General features: G+C 45.2%; 1 protein-coding gene across 1 annotated transcript in view; it reads right to left on the bottom strand.

The window, feature by feature from the left end:
* Window positions 1-1,510: 1,510 nt before the first annotated feature.
* The window catches only part of AGMO (alkylglycerol monooxygenase), a 200,225-nt gene continuing 175,569 nt past the window's right edge, over window positions 1,511-26,166 (bottom strand). The window contains exon 14 of the mRNA XM_066585575.1: window positions 1,511-1,817. Within this exon, the coding sequence (XP_066441672.1) occupies window positions 1,734-1,817 (84 nt within the window). The 3' untranslated portion in view covers window positions 1,511-1,733. The remainder of the gene's footprint in view (window positions 1,818-26,166) is intronic.

Genomic DNA, 26,166 nt, shown 5'->3' with positions numbered 1-26,166 from the left:
CTAATACTCTGCATTCTAGTAGAGGGATGCATCCAGCATCAAAACTGATGTGCCAGATGCCATGAACTGTTCCATAGAAAACTATGGGATCTGTTCAGTCATCTGTTTTCCTCCAGTGTTTACTGCAAAGCCAGATGGAAAAAAATCCAGATATTCGGATATATGGCAAAACTGGTCTTAGATAGGAATAACTGTTCAAGATTAAAAGATCTATTAAAACTCCACCCAAAACTAAATATTCCATTTTTGATGGAATTTTTCTTTAACATTTTACATTTCTATGCTCAAATACACTCCACCTAATAATAGTCTAATAATATGGCAATAGCAGTGCAACCTGAGAAATACATGTGCAAATGTTAGAATAATGATCTGTAATAACTGTAATGCATTTCAAAATCCAAAGGCTGTTCCTAGTCGGATCTTCATTTCACCATTAAGTAGCTCTGGAGAGTTTCCTCGACTTCTACTGTTGGATTGGAATCTGTTTCTTTCGTGAATAAAGGAGTGTCCTCTATATCTGGCTTAAGTTGCTTTGCAAGAGGATTTTTTTCCAGGTTGGGTGTGACAACTTGAGTACCTTCATTCTACTGTTTTTTTTATTTTCTATCCTGCTGGACAAAGGAACTTATAAATTGAGTAACACTTATGCCTTTTTATTCCATGACATATACTAAATGTTAGAACTGTCACTATCTAGTTATCAGTAACTGTATTGTTTCCTAGCAAGGTTCAAATAAAAAGTACATTAAATTATTAAATACTGCCCCTATGTACAAGACTATAGATATGATTAAACTTGCCTTTATGTACAAGAATATAACTGATATAGTACTGTCCCCTATGTACATGAATATAACTACTATAATACTGCCCCCTATGTACAAGAATATAGCTACTATAATACTGCCCCCTATGTACAAGAATGTAACTACTATAATACTTCCCCCTATGTACAAGAATATAACTACTATAATACTGCCCCCATGTACAAGAATATAATTACTATAATACTGCCCCCTATGTACAAGAATATAACTACTATAATACTGCACCCTATGTGCAAGAATATAACTACTATAATACCGCCCCCTATGTATAAGAATATAACTACTATAATACTGCCCCCTATGTACAAGAATATAACTACTATAATACTGCCCCCTATGTACAAGAATATAACTACTATAATACTGCTCCCTATGTACAAGAATATAACTACTATAATATTGCCTCCTATATACACGAATATAACTACTATAATACTGCCTCCTATGTACAAGAATATAACTACTATAATACTGCCCCCTATGTACAAGCATATTACTACTATAACACTGCCTGCTATGTACAAGAATATAACTACTATAATACTGCCTCCCATTGCACAGTAACTACTGTAATAGTGCTCCCAACAGTACTAGATGTACTAGAAAACTACAGAGGATCAGTAAACCTTCTACAAGAAATAATGGAAAGAATCAGAATATGCAGAAAATGACATCTTTATTATAGAATTATTTTGTACAGACTATTTACAGATTTTCAGATTGAATGTTTCTTCTTTAAACCAATCACAGTACCTCCTTCATTAGAGGATTTTAGTCAATCACTACCTTCACATGTCGCCACCTCTTCCAGTGATGTCAATACAATGAATATTCTCATTTCTGGGGCCTTATCCATTTTCCTCAACCCAGAGAGTATATGTCTTCTATTTGAGGTCTGAAGTTCTACTCCTGCTTCTGAGGTTTTTTGGTGAAGAACTCTTTTACTGCTTGTATTCCCCATACTGCAATACAGATGGAAAAGATCACCTGGGAAAAAAAGAGTAGATATAAACATTATATATAAAAAATGGCCAAAATTCTGTATACTGTGGATTAAATGGTACAGGCAAATTATTTAAAGGGAAAGTCCAGGTTAATTGATCATCTGATCTCTCATACATATATGTGAAATGATGACATTGGTGTTAACTCAGTAATTTGACAAGACCCCAAAGGTGGGTCTCACATTGCATGTGGATTTCCTAATTTGTCAGTCCCCCTAGGGGGGAGCGGTTGGGGAGAGAAAGGCACAACAGCGACATAGGTATATGCATCATGTGATTGAGAAACTGTTTATTCACAATGGTCCTGGCGTAATCCCTTAACATCCGGACATAAAAACCTATTTGCATATATATCACATAATTGGTCGTGATTTGTGCTTACTTGAAAAATCCCAAAATAGTAAATTGTGACAGAATGACAGCTAAAAAGCACATACAATGTTATGAAATGTTCTTTTGCGTCAGCAGTTTCCATCTTTGCGCCCTACGATTTCATAGTCACAAGGCATGTCTTACGTTACTAGCCGTTTCATTTCCCTAATTCCAATTGTCTTAAAGGGAATCTGCCACCTACTTTTAACCCTATGAGCTACGCTCCATTTGGTAGTCAGCTACCTGCATGGTGAAAGGATGCATCTATATGCACTCCTCAGTCAGTAAGTAAGGGCCATTTTCTGTGATTGTTTTTAATTCTTGATTTCCCCTTCTGTGATGTATTTATATTAGTGTAGGGACCCACTACAATGCAAGGAACCGTGAAGTGGTTAGTGGGTTCATGTATCTTGGCCAACATCCAACCAATGCCTTGCATTTATTATCTATCATTCACATGCAGCGTGGCATTAAGACTCCAGGGGGAGCCCAGGGTGGCAGTACCAATGTGGTTCACTGATGGATATGCAGGGCAACCCGCCAAATTATCATGGCGTCATTAATAGGTTGCTGGTCTGCATGGTGAACTACATATATCAGAAGGGTCTGGCACCCTGTATCCACTATGTGTGGGAGTTTACACCAAGCATCCACCCCCCTCATTATCAGGAGGCAGTGTGAGTGGCTGTCTCATCGGTGTCCTCACAAGTGTTATTGGCTCCTCCATTTGGTAGTCAGCTACCTGCATAGTGAGAGGAGGATGCATCTATATGCACGCCTCAGTCAGTAAGTAACGTCCATTTTCTGTGATTGTTTTTAACTTTTTATTTCCCCTTTCTGTGATTTACGCTTACGGGCTGAAAGTAGATGACCCGCTGAGTCCGGGGATGTAAGTGTTACACTTACCTCACTCGTCGTTCCTTCAGTGTCGATGCGGAAAGACACAGCTCGATGCATAGAGAGGCACTGCTACATAGTCCGCCCACAATATAATTAGTGTGCCGCTCAATGGTAAGTATAACACTTACATCCCCGGACTCAGCAGGTCAAAACTTTCAGCCCATAAGCTTAGCTCAAAGGACTAAAAGTAGGTGACAGATTCCCTTTAAGCTTTATGTCCTTCTTTCGTTAGTGAGACAGTTCCTTATTTTAATTAATGTTCAGTGACCTAGAATATGCCCTTAGTGTTTGATTATGGCATTAAAGGTCATTCTAAAAGCCAATCCAATATTTTTATGTGCAATTATATTCAACAGATGACAAATTTCCTTCACATCAGGGAGGTCAGTAGTCTACTTGCTCATTAGTCGGTTGACCAAGTCTCCTTATTGGCTGAACAGTTGGATTTCTTGGTTGTCTGAAGGTTTAGTTTTTCTGATTGGTCAAGTGGACAGCTTCCCAAAATCTTAGTCGAATCCTGGGGTTTGACCGATGGGACCCCCAAGGATTCCAGGAATGGCACACCCCAATGCCCCATGTGAGAGCAGTGGGGCACATGCATGACCACCACTCTGTTCACTTCTATGGACTGTAGGAAATAGCTGAGCAGATCAGTTTTGCCCCGTCCCATAGAAGTGAATGGTGTGTTGGTTACATATGTACACCACCACCCCATTTACATGGGGCATTCAGGGTGTGCTGTCCTTGGGATCGCTGAAAGTACCAGCTTTCAGAAATCAGACATGTATCCTCTATCATTTGGACAGGGTGTAAGTGCCTTTAGAAGGAAAACCCCTTTAAAGGAGTGTTTCAGGACTTTTTTGTTTTTTCTATTCATGAACAACAGGTAAATTACCAATGTAGTGGCCCAGAATTAATGGGGCCTCTCCATAATTTTAAGTGTTTGCCCTGTACAATCGTATTGTCAATGTCTTCTATGTCGCATGCATTTGATGCGTATTGCACCTCTGCAGCACTAAATGAGTTAAGGTCTGGGTTATGTTTGAGAAATGTATCTTGTTGTATGTCATGGGACGGTGTCATATATATGTGTTTGCAAGGTGTATGCAAGGTTCTTTTTGATCTTGCTTCTAGCAAGAGAGAGGTCTGCAAGTGAGCCACACAGACACTGTCTGGTGTATGTGGTCCAGAATGGAGGAAGCTTACAGATATCCATCAGCTTAGCCTGGGCCTATGCTACTCGGGATGTGCCAGTGCCGCTGCCCACACTGAGGGAGAAGAATATCAGAGGAGAATGTGATGACCAGTAGTAAAGTAGGAAAGGAGAGAGAGTTTTCCCGGGAGCAGGATCTCACAGATAACTGAGACTGTGGATTGACTGGATTACCCCGAGGGTCCTCCCTGTCACATCACTTTCTGAAAATGTAAAGTGTTCTTTTTTTGGATTGTTACTGTTGTTGTTGGAACTTTGTTGGACTTAAGTAAACTAGCATTACCGACTTTTCCCGGTTTGCTAAGAAAGTTATCCCTGTGCGTGGACTACTTTATTTCCATCTCAAGGTTCACCGTAGAGGAAGGAACGGTGGCGTCACGAGTGACAATGGACTGTAAGGTAACGGCTAGTTACGTTTTCCCTTTAACCTCCCCCAGTAGTAACTTGGACGGTTCCTGAGCCACCCTCAGGGGAGAAGATGGTAGAGCTACCGTGATAGAAATCCCTTATCTACCCCGCCATCTCCTCGGCTGTGGGCCCGCTCCTCGGATGCTGCAATGACATATAAATTAAGCCATATAAAATAATGCACTAGTTCTGTGTGTCTCACAGAGCTTGTGTGTTACTATGGGCCATGTAAATATGGCCTAAAGCTGATTTCTTTATACATGAATTTACATAAAACAGCCAGAATGAAATTAAAAGATTGAAGAACTCTTCAAGTTTTTGACCCACCTTACAGATGTTTGATATGGGCACCTTTGGGGACACCAGACCACCTAAAACAACGCATCTCCGCTACAGTAGAATCAATAACAGATGACATGCTGGGACGTGTCTGGGTAGAACTGGACCATCGACTTGACATCTGTTGTGTCACCAATGGCGCCCACATCAAACATGGGTAAGTTGCATTGAAAACTTGAATAGCTCTTCTATCTTTTCATGCTATTCTGGCTCTTGTATGTCAATTTATATATGAAGAAAACAGATCTACTTTTGCGCCATTCTTTTTGAATCACCCTGAATTATACAATACAGATTTCAAGTTTGTGAGCTAGCAGGTGAGTAAGCTCTTGAGATAAAGTACATTTTGTGATTTTCGTGAACTTGCAATTTTGGCCCGAGTTGTGAGATTTCAGAAGTGTTTCAAGAGAAGTCAAATGATGAATGGCCTGACATCATCCCCCCAAGTGTATACATTTCAGAGCCTTCAAAAGAAGATAATTCATGCAAATATCATATTCACTGTAAGAAAAGAACCGCATCAACTATTCAAGATTGTGATTAATGATTAGAACAATGAAGAGCAAATCACTACTGGAAAAAGGTTCTTGTCCAACATTAACAACCATGGCCTACTACCTTTTCCTTACACCCATTCTATTCTCATTGGAAAACTGGCCATGTTCACTTTTGTTCTTCCAATGTATTATTTATTACTGCATTAAGACAGAAAAATAATTTTTCACTATTATGTATGAAGTCTTTATTTCCAATAAAAACACAATATATAAAAGTTTTGACTTTTGTTAAATGAAAAAAGAAATACAAAAATAACTCTTCTGATACTTTAGAGCAATAGGGCCCAGAGGCTATGGTAGATGCAGTCATGTGGAAAGTCTTAATTTACAACATAAACACCATATATAAAATTATTTGACTGTTCTTTAAAAAGAATGACTACACTGGAGCTAAACGTCTTCATGTAACCTAAAGTTTAGGGAATTTTTCTATGTGTTTAGGCAAAATTTGACTTCCTGTATAGATTCTCTTGAATTTAAAAGGTGCCTGTACATGTTGGATGAAAGCTGGAAAAATCTGACAATTTTGGCAGGTTTGATCATATCATTCAAGGTATACTGTCAACATTATTGCACAAGAAGATGTTATAAGGTTGGCAGTGTATGTGTCATGGCTCGGGGGCTGTGTCGGATCGGGACTAGGGTGTCGTCACAGACCTTATCCACACACTGGTCCACGCTCCTTGTTATTCAGCATTGGATGCTGACATCAGCACTTCCCTGTTGGTGTGTGGATGGATGAGTTCGTTGGGAGATGTGTGTGCCAGCCAGCCAATCAGCATTTGTCTGTACGCAAATTCTTCCGGTTCCTCTTCACAGAGGATGCAGGTTGTATTTCTTGTTTGAAGGTGTCTCTGGATTTGTCAGTGGTTTCTGTCTTGTTTAACAGTACAAATAAGTCTGTTTGTCATTATTATTATTTGGGGTGTTAATTACATCTATCTTCTCATTAAAGCTATTTATGCATTGGTGTAACATATATTTCTTAGTCTACTTGTGTAACATTCTACACTGCAATTATTATTGCTACCTTTATCCACATTTCCAACTAGGGAGAGTCAGGATTGTCCCATGTTCCTATCATTGGGTTGCCCTTATCAGGGCGAGTGCTCTGCTTTCAGGTAGGGTCACATTAGTAGGTTAGGGTGAGATTTCCCCTTCTTCCCACTTTTTGGTTTCATTATAATAATATATTGGTAGCCACATTAGAATATTATGTATATATCCATCCTTTTATGACAATACATTACACCTGGATGAAGTGTTTTGTGTCCAGCTTGGACGTAAAAGTATGAAATCCTGGCCCTGACTTGCCTAGCACTGATGACTAGGCCTCATTGGAACGTGCTAAGGTCACTAGATTTTCCCATTGTTATGTGAATTCACGCTAAAACTGATCCACAGAAAAATTGTAACTTCATTTTATGCTGCACTCCGGAGTCATGTGTCTAATGACCATACAGAGAAGCTCCAATCCTGAAAGGGCAGGTGTCTCTAATGAAGTGGCCAAGCAGTGTGTATAGCAGTTTTAAACTGTGTTAGATAACAAAAAAATGCAAAAAATGGCCTGTCTGATTTTGTATGGCAGTAGAGAGAGGAGATCTACACGTAAACTAAAGTTCAGAGAATTTCTCTGGATGCTTTATCAGAAATTGGACCTCCCAAACAGACTCTCTTGAATCAAAGTTTAAGCCATAAAGTGTATCCAATAAGAATTTCAGCTCCAGATTTATTCCCAAGGAATTAAAAAAATCTGGAATACGGGGAAAAATGATTATGCCCCATCAAAAAAATTATTGTTCAAGATAGTGGACATAAAACATTTTTTGAACATGAGGGCCAATAATTTCATTACATCCAATCTACTCTCATTGGGAAACTGGCCACGTCCACTTTGGTTATCCCACGGTCTAATTATTTATGACTGTATTAAGAATTATCATTATTTTTTTATATCATGAATAAGGTCTTTATTTCCAAAACTAAAACACAAATTATAAAAAGTTTGACATTTCTTAAATTAAAACAAAAATAACTTTTACAAAAATAATAAAAAAAAACTTGTATAAGACTGTACTGTGCCAGAGGTCTACATGTAACTCAAAGTTTAGGGAATTTCTCTGGATGTTCTGCCAGAAATCGGACCTCCCGAAAAGATTCTCTTGAACCTAATTTTAAGCCATAAACTTCATCCAACCAGGATTTCTGTTGCAGATCTGTCCCTGAAGAATTTCAAAAAGCCGGATAATGGAAAAAAATATTATTATGCCCCATTGGGAAAGTTGTTTTCCAAGATAATGGACAGGAAATACAGATCCTGACATTTTTCCTACTTTCCATTTTGACTACCTGTTCTGGCAATCTCACTGTGACACACACAAAAAAGAGCATAATAGCAGACATTAATATCCAGCTGTTTTGAATAAGTGTTGGCGTTACAGATACATTGAGCCGAGGTAACAAAAAAAAAGTTCTAAAGAGCAATTTTTGAAGTCTTTAGAGGAAGTCTGAAAATGAGACTAAATATCTACATCCCTATCAATATAGAACTACAAGTTTGGGGATAAAATTCAAATTATTTATGAGAAAAACATTTTACGGAAATGATGTCAAGTGCAGCTGGAAAAGTGATTTTTTCATTTCCAGTATTCTTAAGGAAATCACTTTTTTTTGTTGTTGTAATGTGGGCATTTCACAGTACTATTATTTGAATATACATACATATACACTATACATATCTACATACACACTATTATCTATGGCAAGCCTACGCAAGTAGGCAGTAGGTCGGGGCAAAATTAAAATCGGCAAACCTCTTGGGGTGGCAGATACTTCATCACTCAGAGAAGGCCTCGGGAGGAGCTGTAGTAGTGTAGAAAGTAGCTGCCATAAGCAACCTATACTAACTATAAAGATACTATAGTCAAGATGCTATAAAGGAGTAAAATAGGAAAATAGAAAAAAGTGAAACTGTGAAACGTGTGTAGCGTTTCAAATAAGGTCATGTGACTAAGACTACGTCACAGGGGGATTGGGCCTCCTCCCGGATTATGTCAGATGGCATAACGGAGTGCCAATTACATCGTGAGTATATTTTAGTATATTTATATGGCTTGTATGTATATTGTTTTGTATACTTTAAAAAAGGCACGGAGAGGTGCCGAAACGCGTAGCAAATAAAAATATATGGATTTACCTATGCAAGGTTCCATACGTGAAAGTTTTTATCTCCAAGTCACATTGAGCTCGTGGACTTTTTTCTATTTTCCAATTTGACTCCACTACAAGCTTCTGGATATCCAGCGGGCCTGCACCCCAGGCGTCTCTCCAACCTCCTGTTGGATCGTGGACTAAGAGGAATTTTCTACACGCACACCCGGATACCGGGTGCTGATGGGATTTCCCTTGCCATGATGGGTTAACCCATCGTGCACCAGGTGAGTAAATTTACCACCTACGTTGTTCACCTTGTGGATATAATTATTGTTTTTAATTAATCACAAGGCGCCTTCTTATATACATTTTCTTAGGATAAAGATACTACAAAGATATACTTACCATAAAGTTTCTGTGCACTGCTGCTCCTTGGGCCTTCTCTGACTATAATGATTATCACATAACCAGCGGCGTGCTGCGCATTACCAGCCAGCTCATTACATGACTGTCATTCACTGAAGGTACTTCAGTAAAGGACTGCCTGCATAGTGTCATGGTCTGTGGTCCGGGACGGGGTCCGGGCACGAAGGTCTTGACACGTAGATGGGCTGGCTGCACTATTCCAGTCTGTCCTGTAGGTTAATGTTTATGTTTCTTTGGTTTGCCATTTCTTTGGGCATTACTTGGGTTGTTTGCATGTATTACCTTGGTCATTATATAAGGCTGCTTTTGGGTGTGGTTGTTGCTGAATATGGTCTCCGTCATGGTGGATTGAGGTCATGTTCATTGGAGTTCTACTGCTAAGTGGTGCTTTTGTTGTGTAATTCTCATGTTATGCAAAGTGGGGCTTTTGTTGTCCTTTTGTGTTTTCTTTCTTTTAGGTGCTAGAGTCAATGGCGGAGGCACAAGACGTGGGGCAGACTTTATCAAGGCGATAACTTTGCTTTTAGACAGGTCTGTTCTTGTTCTAGAAGTCAGGGTGAAGTTTTTCTTTCTTTCTTTTGTTTTCATTATATGGTACTTCACTCCATTCCACAGTCTGCCTCTTGTGTGAACACAACCTTAGGCCTCATGCCCACCGCCATGTCAGACTCTGCCAGCAAAATATTGCAACAGAGTCCGACACAGCGCCCCTCAAAGACCCCGTACTCACCTCTCTGGATCTGCCATGCGAGTCCCATCCGGCGCGTCGGCGGTGGGCGATGACACGGCCGGCGGTGGAAAGTGATGCATAATCACGTGATACTTCCACTGTGTTCACAGCAGAATTATCATGTGACGGGCGGCTTCCATTGATTACAATGGAAGCCGGCTGCGCGTTCTTTCGTGGCAATTAGAACAGGTGTCGATTTTTTTCATGCTGCGGAATTCCGCGGTAGAATTCTGACGTGTAAACATTGAAAGGCAGAAAGCTATTAGGTTTAATAGAACCTAATAGCTGTGGGATAATGACGCGGATTTCCACAGAAATTCATCTATGGGAATTAGGCCTTACTTTTGCCCTGGACGACAGGCCGCGTCTGGCGTTCGGGGTGAGTGTGACACATGGTCATGTTACGCTAGCTGCCCTAAACTTTACTGCTAGTAGCTAGTAAAGTTTAGGGCAGCGGTAGCAGTGTCACTAGCGTGACATGCCTGTGCTGCGGACTATGACAGGAGTATAATCATGACACAGTCCGCAGGCCGTAAGCAATCCTCTGCCATGCCACTTCCGACCCGCGAACCATATGTTGTGCAGGCCTGATCTATAGTGTTGTTCGCAAAAATTGTACTATTAGTTTATATTAAAGGGGTTGTCCCGCACCGAAACGGGTTTTTTTTTTTTTCAACCCCCCCCCCCCCCCCCCCCCGTTCGGCGCGAGACAACCCCGATGCAGGGACTGAAAAAAAGAACAGCACAGCGCTTACCTGAATCCCCGCGCTCCGGTGACTTCTATACTTACCGGTTGAAGATGGCCGCCGGGATCTTCTTCCTCCGTGGACCGCAGCTCTTCTGTGCGGTCCATTGCCGATTCCAGCCTCCTGATTGGCTGGAATCGGCACGTGACGGGGCGGAGCTACACGGAGCTACACGGAGCCCCATTGAGAAGATAAGAAGACCCGGACTGCGCAAGCGCGTCTAATTTGGCCATTCGACCATTTTAGACGGCGAAAATTAGACGGCAACCATGGAGACGAGGACGCCAGCAACGGAGCAGGTAAGTGAAAAACTTTTTATAACTTCTGTATGGCTCATAATTAATGCACAATGTATATTACAAAGTGCATTAATATGGCCATACAGAAGTGTATAGACCCACTTGCTGCCGCGGGACAACCCCTTTAATAGAATTGAAAGTTTTTGCTCTTTTTGTTGAGATACAGTAGGTGTGGACAAAATTTTGTAAGGTAGCGCGATGCCAAAACTAAAATTATTTGCAGCCTAATTATCCTAATTACTTAATCTACTTTGATATCAAAGTAAGGCCAGATGTAAGATCATTTCTGATGTGAATTTCTCTACAAGTGTGCTGTAAATTCATTGAGAACCCTGTGGCTTCATTAAATGCTACATTGAAAATTTATAGCATTTCGACGACTGCAGCAAGTTCTAATTTCAATGCATTTTCTTCTTGCATATAGATGGGCAGGCTCAAAGTGGTTTTCTAGGGAAATACTAATGATGACCTATCCTTAGGGTAGGTCATCAACAGTTGATCAGCTGGGACCTGCCACTTGAGATTCAGCTGATCAGATGTTCACTGTGCACTATTGCACATATGGGTATGGAGCAGAAGCTTCTGCTCTGTCCCCTGTGTAGTGGCTGGAGCTTGTAACTGCAGCTCCCATCAATTTTCGCTCTGTACCTCTGTGTATTGGCGCCAGGGGCGTAACTAAAGGCTCAGGGGCCCTGATGCAAAATGTGAGCTGGGGCCCCCCCTCTATCTGTATCTGTATCTGTACCAGTACCCATACCTAAACCATGCTGCACAGAGACATAACTTGAAGCTTCTGGGCCCCAATGCAAAGCCTGTAACAGGGCCCCCAACTATAATACTTTATTCATAGTACTGGGCTCCCTATATGGAGAAGAGAGGCCTTATGGGCCCCCTAAGGCTCCTGGGCCCAGGTGCAACCGCATCCCCTGCACCCTCTATAGTTACGCCCCTGATTGACGCCCAACTAGCTCATTAGCTAGGATCATCAATAGTATTTGAAGTGGTTTTCCCTCAAATTAAAATTGCTTCACAATCATTCGGTTCTTTCTGGTTGTCGCTGACCAGAACCTGTGACTGCTGTAGCCAGCCGCTGGCCACAGCAGTGACCATCCACAGTCAGTGATTGGCTGCACAATTTCACATGTCGTAATCAGGAGCAACCAGGAAGGACAGAGTGGTTGTGAAGGAATTTTAAGTCATGCAAAAACTCCTTCAAGGGCCTTTTACACTGCCCAATTATTGGGCAAGAATGTTTGCATGAACATTCATTTGCCCGATCTTTGGGCCATGTAAAAAGACAAACGATATTCTGGAGTATTGGCAATCATTTGATGGTTACGATTGCCTCTCTGGTGTCACCCTTCATTCACTTAAGTCCCTGTTGTTCAAAATTGTATTCATAGTATTTCATCTGCTTCCTGTAGTGTTGTAACTATTGCTATTAAACATCATTCCGTCTGAGTTCAGTTTAGGAGGCCCTCAGGTTCCATACATGGAGCTGCCCTCATCATGTCGATCGCCACACTTTAGGCAGAGTTTTCCAAATTAGTGCATTAGGATGAGATTTCCCGAAATCCCTCTGTTTAGTTCCGTTATTGGTTGTTTTGTCCTCCACGTTTTTACTAGAATGCATACATCCTTTGGTCAGCTGTTAAGTCTAATCCGTATGAGGTGTTTTTGGCGTCTGGCTTGGATGTAACTCATGCATTAGAAAGTATAGTCAACTACAGTTTCCAATAGAGTTGAAAAAATGTATGCTGACATATACTGATCTGATGTATGCCAAAAGGGAAGCAGGACTCACAGACTTTCTCTGTGTGGGTGGAGTAAGCAAGATTCACAGGCTCTGTCTATGAGTGGGTGGAGGAACATTGGCACAGCTATAGGGGTCACAGCGGTTGCAATTGTGACCAGGCCCCTAAGTCAGGTAGGGTCTACATTAATCTTTTCAGGCAGCAGAGAAAATATAGGACAAACTTAATTACTTTATATCACCACAGCCTGGCAAAGTGTGGCAGCGTGCATTCTCTGACTGTTTCTCTTGTCTCTGTTCTATGGCATTCCATTTTCCTCCTCTGCCTCATTCTCTAAGAGTTACTGCTCAAAAACACTAAAGAGCAGAAGACAGGAGGAGGAGTCTGGTTATGCATGCTCAAGGTAAAGGTTTTCCTTTGGTTTAACTGTAGGGCATAAAGGAGGGAGATAATGCAGTATTACTAGGGAAATAAAGTGAGGGGGCATGCTATGGCGTTATGAGAAATAACTACTTTGTAAATAAAGGTGGGCGGCTGTAGACCCCACAGTCTGTCTCTACAGACTGCGTGGGTTAGTATTGTTTTGTGTGTTGGGAAGGGGGGTCAAAAAGGAAGCACTATTACTTTGCATGGGCAAAATGGGGAATTATTACTTTTTGAGAGCACAAAAGACGATTACCTTGTTTTGGAGGCATAAATGGGGGTTACTTGGTGGCACAAGGAGGGAATATTACTATGGGGACAATGATTGGACACAAAGGAGGCCACTGTTACTGAGGGGCACAAAGGAGGCATTACTGTTTTGTGGTAGGCATAATGGGGGAGTTATTACCTTGTGGGTCACAAAACAGGGCACTGGTATTATGTGGGGCACAAAAGAGAACTGAGCCATAATTTCTAAGCTTGCCATGTTATAAAAGTTGCCTTATGCTCATGCCATAACTAATCTATTTATCCATCCACCCCTAGAGAGACAAAGAGGAGGAGAACATACTGCTCCTGGCTGCTAGTGCTGCACTGCTGGGTCACTTGGGAAACCTAGTGATGCACCTGAAAGTTATTGGCCTGCAGCAACCAGAATAATAAATTGCTTGGCAGTGTGGGTAGGGGACAGGCGGAGCCTTTGCACCAAGACCCAGAAGACTTTAGCTTCTTCCCTGTGAGGAAGCAAGTGTCAATCCTTTAAAAGCTGTCTTTTCTCACCCCTGGCAATTAGGTATCTTGTGACTAAATATTTCCTCTGCAGGGAAAAGTAGGATTATATGGTGGCAATTTTAAAAAAATGGCTGCTCATGTAATATATAGATGACTTGAGCAATAGGGGATTCCTCCATTATGACATCCATGTGTCATATAAACAGGGGCTATTTTAATGAGTCAACCCCTTTGCATTTAAAATGGAATGTCCATTTGAGCCCCGTAGCCTAAAAAAACAGAGATTCAACCTATGTAAAGATGGATTAGCACAGAACTTCGGACCTAATACACTAAAATAATTAAATCTAATGGCGACTTTTCCACTCCTGATTCGACCTCCGGCAGAAGAAAAACTGTGCACTAATATAATGACACAACCTTGTCATACATTCTGAGAAAGAGATAATAATTCTCTTATGTTCAAAGACTGCATAATGAAAATATGGAATTGATTCAAAGATCATTCCCTATCTCATTCTTCATAGTCATATAAACACGGTAAAAGGAGACGGAACAGGAGATTTTAATCATGGAACATGCCACAAGTGTTCCCTGGACCCCCGAATATCCATGTTACCATTTGTATCCATCTTGTTGCTGTCTCAAGTAATAATATATTGTATTCTTCAAAGTCAAGTAGATGATGGTGCTGGCCCTTTGTGGAGATCTTTGGCTTCTAAACATGTCACATGGGGGAAATGTAACATTAAGGATGAAATAACTCTTCCAGTATGAGAATCCGAGAACCACAATATGCTTCATCGCAAACATGAAAAAAGGGAAATGAACACTGACAAACAGGTGTGGAGACGGAGTATCAAAAAACAATGAGGTTCTGTAGGAACCTAAAGGTAAGAGACTTGCAGATGGAATTCTATAGCTATGACCCTTGATTCAAAGCAACTTTATGTGTGTCTCCTTAAATAACCCTTTTGAGTTCCACAACTATCTGTATATGACCTCTCGCGCCCATACAATAAATGGAAGAATCTGTTCAATATGACTTCATTCATTGATCATGTGACCTCTATACTGAGCGTTCCATATGTATACAAGTGGGAAGGAGGTTACTGGCAAGGAGAAGTTCACTGTTCAAAGAAAAAAAAAACTGTAAGACATTTTGACCAACGACCGTTTCTCACAGAATGATAATTATCGGATTATAACGGATTATAATCATAGTAACATATTATGTTAGGCTGGAAAAAGAGTTATGTCCATCCAATCTAGTCTGTTACCTATTCCCCCTAGTGATGGTACAAGTCAATTTTCCTCATTTAAGAGAAAAATATTTCCCCCTGACTCCAATCTGGCAATTGAAATAATCCCTGTATTACCGACCCTACTGAAGTAATTAGTCACTACAACATATAATATTGTACCACTCAAGAAAGACGCCCAGGTCCCTCTTGTACTCATTTATTTTCTCTGTCATTACCGCATCCTCAGACAGAGAGTTCCATAATCTCACTGCTCTTACAGTAAAGAACCCCCTTCTGGGTTGGTGTAGAAACCTTCTTTCCTCTAGGCATGGTCGGAGAGATCTCTGTATTTTCCCCTGATATATTTGTACATGGTTATCAGGTCGCCCTTCAGCTGTCTTTTTTCTAAACTAAATAACCCCAATTTTGGTAACCTCTCTTGGTATTGAAGTCTGTCCATTCCATTTATTTATTTAGTTGATATGTTCTTCTTAAGTACTGCTGCCCCAAACTGTACACCATATTCCATGTGTGGTCTAACCAGTGACCTATAAAGAGGCAGACAAATGTTATCATCATGTGCCCCTAGACCTCTTTTGATGGACCCCATGAGCCTATTTGCCTTTCCCTGGGTGCTCCAGTTAAAGGGGTTGTCTCGCGCCGAAACGGGTTTTTTTTTTTTGCATAGGCGCAAAAAAATATTTTAGTTCGGCGCAGGACAAACCCAAGGGATGTGTTAAAATAAAAAAATATATATTACTTACCCGAATCCCCGCTCTGCGACTTCTTCCTTCTTCCTACTTCTTCCTTCTCCAAGATGGCCACCGGGATCTTCACCCACGATGCACCGCGGGTCTTCTCCCATGGTGCACCGTGGGCTCTGTGCGGTCCATTGCCGATTCCAGCCTCCTGATTGGCTGGAATCAGCAGACGTGACGGGGTGGAGCTACGCGATGACGCGTAGAAGGGGGCGGAGCCACAACACCGCTCGTGCCTGGACGACCAGAAGGGAGAAGACCGGACTGCGCAAGCGCGTCTAAAAAAGCAAGAAGACCCCGAAATTAGACGGAGCCATGGAGACGGGGACGCCAGCAACGGAGCAGGTAAGTGAATAACTTCTGTATGGCTCATATTTAATGCACGATGTATATTACAAAGTGCATTAATATGGCCATACAAAAGTGCATAACCCCACTTGCTTTCGCAAGACAACCCCTTTAAGCTTACAGTTAACTAAAATCCACAAGCCCTTTTCCATGTCAGTGTCACCCAGTGGTTTCCCATTTAGGGCTTAGTCACACAGACGACTCCCCGCAGCGCTGAAGAAAGAACACATGACCGGCAATGAAGCCAGTCACATGTTTTTTCTTCCAACACTGCAGAGAGACAACCGTCCTGAAGTGCGGCTGTCTTCTACCTGCAGTCACATGGGCGCAGATGCGCCCGTGTGACTAAGGCCTCGGTCACACGGGCGTTTTTCCCGCGATTTGCGGATCGCATAATGGATGGGCACACGTGGGCATAGCAATGGGAACCTATGTGCCACACACTATTCATTCTGTCAAGGTGTCTGCATGCCCCAGTCAGACCGCGTTTTTTTATAAATAGTCACAGGAAGGTACAACTCCGCAATGGGAATTCCGTGTGCACCCACAGCATGGGTGGCTCCCTGGAACCCACTGGCTGTACATAAATGTATCCCATTGCAGTGCCCTGGACAGCAGAGCTAACGTCAGATTAAATGCAGGTGGGCTTCGGCCCACACTGCATGCCCCAACCTGACCGGGGTTTTTAATTCATAGACACAGGCAGGTACAACTCCCTATTGTGAAGTCCCTGTGGACCCACAGCATGGGTGGCTCCCTGGAACCCACCGGCGGTACATAAATATATTCCATTGCAGTGCCCATCACAGCTGAGGTAATGTCATGTTTAATGCAGGTGGGCTTTGGCCCACACTGCATGCCCCAGTCAGACTGGGGTTCTTTAGAAGTGGACACATGCAGTTACAACTCCGTGTGGACCGACAGCATGGGTGGCTCCCTGGAGCCCACCTGCAGTACATAAATATATCCCATTGCAGTGCCCAGCACAGCTGATGTAACGTCAGCTTTAATGCAGGTGGGCAAAAAATTACTAAGATTACAATGTAGGCGAGGGCCCCAAAAAATTGGTGTACCAACAGTACTAATGTACATCAGAAAAATTGCCCATGCCCAACCAAGAGGGCAGGTGAAACCCATTAATCGCTTTGGTTAATGTGGCTTAATTGGTAACTAGGCCTGGAGGCAGCCCAGTTAAAATAAAAATTGGTTCAGGTGCAAGTTTCAACGCTTTAATGAGCATTGAAACGTATAAAAATTGTTTACAAAAGTTATATGAGTGAGCCTTGTGGGCCTAAGAAAAATTGCCTGTTCGGCGTGATAACGTGAGGTTTCAGGAGGAGGAGCAGGAGGAGGAGGATGAATATAATACACAGATTGATGAAGCTAAAAGGTCCACATTTTTGATGGTGATAGAGAACGATGCTTCCATCCGCGGGTGCAGCCTACGTATTGTTTAGGTATCGCTGCTGTCCGCTGGTGGAGAAGAGAAGTCTAGGAAAATCCAGGCTTTGTTCATCTTTATGAGTGTAAGCCTGTCGGCACTGTCGGTTGACAGGCGGGTACGCTTATCCGTGATGATTCCCCCAGCCGCACTAAACACTCTCTCTGACAAGACGCTAGCCGCAGGACAAGCAAGCACCTCCAGGGCACAGCGCGAGTTCAGGCCACGTGTCCAGCTTCGACACCCAGTAGTTGTAGGGGGCAGAGGCGTCACAGAGGACGGTCGTGCGATCGGCTACGTACTCCCTCACCATCCTTTAACAGTGCTCCCGCCGACTCAGCCTTGACTGGGGAGCGGTGACAGTCTTGCTGGGGAGCCAGAAAGCTGTCAAAGGCCTTAGAGAGTGTTCCCCTGCCTGTGCTGTACATTCTGCCTGATCTCCGCGCCTCCCCTGCTACCTGGCCCTCAGAACTGCGCCTTCTGCCACTAGCGCTGTCGGATGGGTATTTTACCATCAACTTGTCCGCCAGGGTCCTGTGGTATAGCATCACTCTCGAACCCCTTTCCTCTTCGGGTATGAGAGTGGAAAGGTTCTCCTTATACCGTGGGTCGAGCAGTGTGTACACCCAGTAATCCGTAGTGGCCAGAATGCGTGTAACGCGAGGGTCACGAGAAAGGCATCCTAACATGAAGTCAGCCATGTGTGCCAGGGTACCTGTACGCAACACATGGCTGTCCTCACTAGGAAGATCACTTTCAGGATCCTCCTCCTCCTCCTCAGGCCATACACGCTGAAAGGATGACAGGCAAGCCGCATGGGTACCCTCAGCAGTGGGCCAAGCTGTCTCTTCCCCCTCCTCCTCATCCTCCTCATGCTCCTCCTCCTCCTCCTCAACGCGCTGAGATATAGACAGGAGGGTGCTCTGACTATCCAGCAACATACTGTCTTCCCCTGCCTCCGTTTCCGAGCGCAAAGCGTCTGTCTTTATGCTTTGCAGGGAACTTCTCAAGAGGCATAGCAGAGGAATGGTGACGCTAATGATTGCAGCATCGCCGCTCACCATCTGGGTAGACTCCTCAAAGTTTCCAAGGACCTGGCAGATGTCTGCCAACCAGGCCCACTCTTCTGTAAAGAATTGAGGAGGCTGACTCCCACTACGCCGCCCATGTTGGAGTTGGTATTCCACTATAGCTCTACGCTGCTCATAGAGCCAGCCCAACATGTGGAGCGTGGAGTTCCACCATGTGGGCACGTCGCACAGCAGTCAGTGCACTGGCATATTAAACCGATGTTGCAGGGTGCGCAGGGTGGCAGCGTCCGTGTGGGACTTGCGGAAATGTGTGCTGAGCCGGCGCACCTTTTCGAGCAGGTCTGACAAGCGTGGGTAGCTTTTCAGAAAGCGCTGAACCACCAAATTAAAGATGTGGGCCAGGCATGGCACGTGCGTGAGACTGCCGAGCTGCAGAGCCGCCACCAGGTTACGGCCGTTGTCACACACGACCATGCCCGGTTGGAGGCTCAGCGGCGAAAGCCAGCGGTCGGTCTGCTCTGTCAGACCCTGCAGCAGTTCGTGGGCCGTGTGCCTCTTCTCTCCTAAGCTGAGTAGTTTCAGCACGGCCTGCTGACGCTTGCTCACCTCTGTGCTGCCACGCCGCGCAACACCGACTGCTGGCGACGTGCTGCTGCTAACACATCTTGATTGCGAGACAGAGGTTGCGTTGGAGGAGGAGGAGGAGGGTGGTTTAGTGGAGGAAGCATACACCGCCGCAGATACCACCACCGAGCTGGGGCCTGCAATTCTGGGGGTGGGTAGGACGTGAGCGGTCCCAGGCTCTGACTCGGTCCCAGCCTCCACTAAATTCACCCAATGTGCCGTCAGGGAGATATAGTGGCCCTGCCCGCCTGTGCTTGTTCGCGTGTCCGTTGTTAAGTGGACCTTGGCAGTAACCGCGTTGGTGAGGGCGCGTACAATGTTGCGGGAGACGTGGTCGTGCAGGGCTGGGACGGCACATCGGGAAAAGTAGTGGCGACTGGGAACTGAGTAGCGCGGGGCCGCCGCCGCCATCATGCTTTTGAAAGCCTCTGTTTCCACAAGCCTATACGGCAGCATCTCCAGGCTGATCAATTTGGCTATGTGCACGTTTAACGCTTGAGCGTGCGGGTGCGTGGTGGCGTACTTACGCTTCCGCTCAAACACTTGCGCTAGCGACGGCTGGCCGGTGCGCTGAGAGACATTGGTGGATGGGGCCGAGGACAGTGGAGGTGAGGGTGTGGGTGCAGGCCAGGAGACAGTAGTGCCTGTGTCCTGAGAGGGGTGTTGGATCTCAGTGGCAGGTTGGGGCACAGGGGGAGAGGCAGTGGTGCAAACGGGAGGCGCTGAATGGCCTTCGTCCCACCTTGTGGGGTGCTTGGCCATCATATGTCTGCGCATGCTGGTGGTGGTGAGGCTGGCGGTGGTGGCTCCCCGGCTGATCTTGGCACGACAAAGGTTGCACACCACTGTTCGTCGGTCGTCTGCACTCTCAGTGAAAAACTGCCAGACCTTTGAGCACCTCGGCCTCTGCAGGGTGGCATGGCGCGAGGGGGAGCTTTGGGAAACAGTTGGTGGATTATTCGGTCTGGCCCTGCCTCTACCCCTGGCCACCGCACTGCCTCTTCCAACCTGCCCTGCTGCTGCACTTGCCTCCCCCTCTGAAGACCTGTCCTCAGTAGGCTTAGCAAACCAGGTGGGGTCAGTCACTTCATCATCCTGCTGCTCTTCCTCCTGATCCTCTGTGCGCTCCTCCCTCGGACTTACTACAATTACTACTACCTGAGTGATAGACAACTGTGTCTCATCGTCCTCCTCACCCACTGAAAGCTCTTGAGACAGTTGCCGGAAGTCCCCAGCCTCATCCCCCGGACCCCGGGAACTTTCCAAAGGTTGGGCATCGGTCACGACAAACTCCTCCGGTGGGATAGGAACCATTGCTGCCCCCTCTAGGCAGGGGCCCGAGAACAGTTCCTGGGAGTCTGCCTGCTCCTCAGAATGTGTCATTGTAATGGAGTGAGGAGGCTGGGAGGAAGGAGGAGCAGCAGCCAGAGGATTCAGAGTTGCAGCAGTGGACGGCGCAGAACTCTGGGTGGTCGATATATTGCTGGATGCACTTTCTGCCATCCACGACAGGACCTGCTCACACTGCTCATTTTCTAATAAAGGTCTACCGCGTGGACCCATTAATTGTGAGATGAATCTGGGGACGCCAGAAACGTGCCTCTCTCCTAATCCCGCAGCAGTCGGCTGCGATACACCTGGATCAGGAGCTCGGCCTGTGCCCACACCCTGACTTGGGCCTCCGCGTCCTCGCCTGCGTCCACGTCCTCTAGGCCTACCCCTACCCCTCAGCATGGTGTATTACCAGTAGTGCAGAAACAGAACGCTGTAATTAAATGTGCCGCTTATTGGCCTGTGGTTGGAGGCTGACTTCGCTTACGGAACGCACAGCAGAGCCAGGAAAGAATTTTGCGCAAGCCTGTAGTGAGACGTAGGTGCATATGACTGAGCTAGTGGAATTCACAGCGCAGAAGCAGTCAAGTGTCCAAAGGCCACTAGTAAGCCTTAAAGGAGATGTCCCGAGGCAGCAAGTGGGTCTATACACTTCTGTATGGCCATAATAATGCACTTTGTAATGTACATTGTGCATTAATTATGAGCCATACAGAAGTTATAAAAAGTTTTATACTTACCTGCTCCGTTGCTGGCGTTCTCGTCTCCATGGTGCCGACTAATTTTCGCCCTCCGATGGCCAAATTAGCCGCGCTTGCGCAGTCCGGGTCTTCTCCTCTTCTCTATGGGGCTCCGTGTAGCTCCGTGTAGCTCCGCCCCGTCACGTGCCGATTCCAGCCAATCAGGAGGCTGGAATCGGCAGTGGACCGCACAGAAGAGCTGCGGTCCACGAAGACAGAGGATCCCGGCGGCCATCTTCAGCAGGTGAGTATGAAGACGCCGGACCGCCGGGATTCAGGTAAGCGCTGTGCGGGTGGTTTTTTTAACCCCTGCATCGGGGTTGTCTCGCGCCGAACGGGGGGGGGGTTTAAAAAAAAAAAAACCCGTTTCGGCGCGGGACATCTCCTTTAAGTATTTTGCTTCTATTTTTTTAAAGGCTGAGCTGATACAGCAGACAGATACTGTAGGCAGCGTATATATGTATACTGTTTCCCTCTGGACAGGATGACAGCAGTGATGTAAGGGGCAACGCAGAGCCAGGAAACACTTTTGCGCAAGGCTGCTGTAACACTTAGCTGCGTATTAGTTAGGACTACTACCCCCAGCAGAGACGCAGTACACTGAGGACGGTCACAGGCAGCCCGAATATTTTTTTTTTTCCCAAATTTTTTTGAAAAAGCCCACTGCCTATATAGACAGTATATCTCTTTCACCTTTCCCACTGTCCCTGCCTCACCACTACTGGCCCTATACTATGTAAAATTACTGCAGACTGTTTCCCTCTGGACAGGATGACAGCGGTGATGTAAGAGGCAACGCAGAGCCAGAAAACACTTTTGTGCAAGCCTGCTGTAACACTTAGCTGCGTATTAATTAGGACTACTACCCCCAGCAGAGACGCAGTACACTGAGGATTGTCACAGGCAGCCCAAATAGATTTTTTTTTCCCAAATTTTTTTGAAAAAGCCCACTGCCTATATAGACAGTATATCTCTTTCACCTTTCCCACTGTCCCTGCCTCACCACTACTGGCCCTATACTATGTAAAATTACTGCAGACTGAGGACGCAATGCTCTGCACGGCCGATATACAAAAAAAATAAATAAATGTGCAACACTGCTCACAGCAGCCTCAACAGTACTGCACACGGTCAGATGTGGCCCTAAGAAGGACCGTTGGGGTTCCTGAAGCCTAAAATAACTCCTAACACTCTCCCTATAGCAGCTCCAGCATCAGCAGCACTTTCCCTGATCTATGTCAGAATGCATCTGTGGCGAGCCGCGGGCGGGGCCGATTTATATACTCCGGTGACACCTGATCTCGCCAGCCACTCACTGCAGGGGGGTGGTATAGGGCTTGAACGTCGCAGGGGGGAGTTGTAATGCCTTCCCTGTCTTTCTATTGGCCAGAAAAGCGCGCTAATGTCTCCGAGATGAAAGTGAAAGTAACTCGAACATCGCGTGGTACTCGTCTTGAGTAACGAGCATCTCGAACACGCTAATACTCGAACGAGTATCAAGCTCGGACGAGTACGTTCGCTCATCTCTATAATTTTTTTTTTTTACACATTTAAGGATTACTTACCTTTTCCCTGCAGCCGGAGTCAGCCGCGGCCGACCGGCAGTTCTCCTGAACTGCTCTGTGTAGTATTCAGCAGGAGGGGATTTAAAATCTTTTTTCCACACGCGAGAGGCAATTTTTTTGAGCGACTATTCGTGGGTAGAAAAAAATGCTCATCTGACCGAGGCCTTAAAGGAGATGTCCCGCGCCGAAACGGGTTTTTTTTTTTTAAACCCCCCCCCCCGTTCGGCGCGAGACAACCCCGATGCAGGGGTTAAAAAAACCACCCGCACAGCGCTTACCTGAATCCCGGCGGTCCGGCGTCTTCATACTCACCTGCTGAAGATGGCCGCCGGGATCCTCCGTCTTCATGGACCGCAGGGCTTCTGTGCGGTCCATTGCCGATTCCAGCCTCCTGATTGGCTGGAATCGGCACGTGACGGGGCGGAGCTACACGGAGCCCCATAGAGAAGAGGAGAAGACCCGGACTGCGCAAGCGCGGCTAATTTGGCCATCGGAGGGCGAAAATTAGTCGGCACCATGGAGACGAGGACGCGAGCAACGGAGCAGGTAAGTATAAAACTTTTTATAACTTCTGTATGGCTCATAATTAATGCACAATGTACATTACAAAGTGCATTATTATGGCCATACAGAAGTGTATAGACCCACTTGCTGCCTCGGGACATCTCCTTTAAATGTAATTTTTGTGCATGCTTTAACTAAATGTCCCAGAAGCCTGCAGCGGTCACCTAACACATAGTGTACAAACACAACACAAGACAGAGCAAGCGTTGAGTCTCTAGACCAGCAGGGCACCTGGACAGCAAAAAATATTTACGGAAATCGCGGTGGAGGCGCACTCCTGACCCTGGACTATTATTGTTCATTTCCATTTCTACATTTATCAATAAATATTGTAAACTTTATTTACTTTGGTTACTCCATCTGCTGTATCATATCCCGAATCCTGCATCGCACCACCACACCGTGACAAAGGCATAGAAAGAGTATCAGTCCCACTGATACATGTAGTGCACCGAGATGCCTTAGAATCTATTAATGATGCCCAATACAATAAAGCACCTCACGAGTGAACCATAAAAGCACTGACACTCTGGGTTCCCCCAGCATTTTAACCCCTTAATGACACAGGTCATATGGTTACGTACTGTGTATCCGGGGCTTGTATGCAAGTGGATGTGGGTGCCGGCAGTTTCTCACAGCTGACGCCCGTTGGCAACAGCCGCGATCAGCATGAACGCTGATCACGGATGTTAATCCTGTACTTGCAACCATCAGTTCTAATAGTGGCATTTAAATCCTTCAATCGGTTTTGTGGGGTCTCGAATGTCCCCCAGGCAACGACAGTTCGGTTGCCATGGCAGCCTTTTGGGGCCTACCTACCTACTACTATAGTATTACATTACGCTGCAGGAGCAATCAAATGATTGCAACTTCAAGTCCCCTCACACAACGATGGCCACTGGAAAAAAAAGTTATGTCTGTGTAGTGTCCCAGAGTTACATGGGTCCCCTTCAGAATGTTGTATGTTTGTCTCATGTTACTGTCATGTCAGTGTCTTGCTTGTTGAGTGCATTAGGTATAGGTGTATTGGATGGTTGCAGGACTGAAAGGGTTAAAGGAGATGTCCCGCGCCGAAACGGGTTTTTTTTTTTTTAAACCCCCCCCCCGTTCGGCGCGAGACAACCCCGATGCAGGGGTTAAAAAAACCACCCGCACAGCGCTTACCTGAATCCCGGCGGTCCGGTGACTTCAATACTTACCGCTGAAGATGGCCGCCGGGATCCTCTGCCTCCGTGGACCGCAGCTCTTCTGTGCGGTCCACTGCCGATTCCAGCCTCCTGATTGGCTGGAATCGGCACGTGACGGGGCGGAGCTACACGGAGCCGGCATCCTGCACGAAAGGCTCCATAGAAGAAAGCAGAAGACCCGGACTGCGCAAGCGCGGCTAATTTGGCCATCGGAGGCCAAAAATTAGTCGGCTCCATGGGAACGAGGACGCTAGCAACGGAGCAGGTAAGTAAAAAACTTTTTATAACTTCTGTATGGCTCATAATTAATGCACAATGTATATTACAAAGTGCATTATTATGGCCATACAGAAGTGTATAGACCCACTTGCTGCCTCGGGACATCTCCTTTAATGTCTGGTATTTTCTGTCCTGTCTGGAAAATGTATCGTTTTGTGTGTATCGTTTGTTGTCAAGTGATGGTGTTAGATATATGCGTTTGCAGAATGCAATGCAAGGGAGTAGTGAAGTCAGGAGTTGCAGAGAGAAGGAGTATGAAAGAGTCAGAGAAGTGGTCCGTTGTTCCCGCATGGGCCTAGCCTTAGTCGCCATCTCCAACGAAGCCAGTGCACCTGGACTATGAGAAACGTGTGGAAACAGCATGAGTCTGAAGCGAGCAAAAGGAACTGCTAACCAGCAAGAAGTGTGAGTGACTGACAGGAGAGAGTGAAGGAGAGTTACCGGGAGAGTTAACCCTTTGCAGTCCAATTTTGGATTCAGGGTTTCCTAGAGGGCTTTCTCTTTCTGACATTATACAATGGCGCCATCTGCTGGCTAGAGCCAGTACTGCGGTATTGGACATGCTGGAGAGGCCCCCGACAACGGAGCGGCCAGTAATATACAGTAAGAAGACCCTGCCTGATGTCTTCAGACATCGGAGCTGTACAGCCTTCAATCAGAGTGTCTTTAGACGTCAGACAATGGATTGGAACGGTTTAATGCCTACAGATAACTGAGACTGTAGAGTTCCAAGTACCCTATGAATCCTCCCTGCATCACTATTGTAAGAACTGTTTGGACTATTAACCTTGCTATTTGTTCATTAAACGAGCAGAACCCAAACGTTCCTGGTTCCTGTTCAGAAAAGTATACTTTGTGCGTGGACTACTTTATTTCTCTGGAATTGACTTCTCCAAAGATCCACCGCAGAGGGCGGAACGTTGGCGTCACGAGTGACAAATTGGACTTCAGGTAGGCCCCGGTTACTACCCCTGTGATCTCCCCCAGCAGTAACGAGATCAGGTCCCGAGCTACCCTTAGGGACGAGATGGTAGAACCCTGTGACAAGGTTAACATCTCTACCTCGCTGTCTCCTCCGCTGAGGGTCACAGAAAATAATTTTATGTTTTTCCAAAGACATTTTATTTTTTAAAAGTACAACAACAAAACGATATTTGGTATCCTCGT

This window comes from Eleutherodactylus coqui, chromosome 12 (genome assembly GCF_035609145.1).
Source record: "Eleutherodactylus coqui strain aEleCoq1 chromosome 12, aEleCoq1.hap1, whole genome shotgun sequence".
NCBI lineage: Eukaryota > Metazoa > Chordata > Amphibia > Anura > Eleutherodactylidae > Eleutherodactylus > Eleutherodactylus coqui.
Note: the sequence above shows the minus strand (reverse complement) of the source record. Positions and strands in the feature narration are given on the sequence as shown.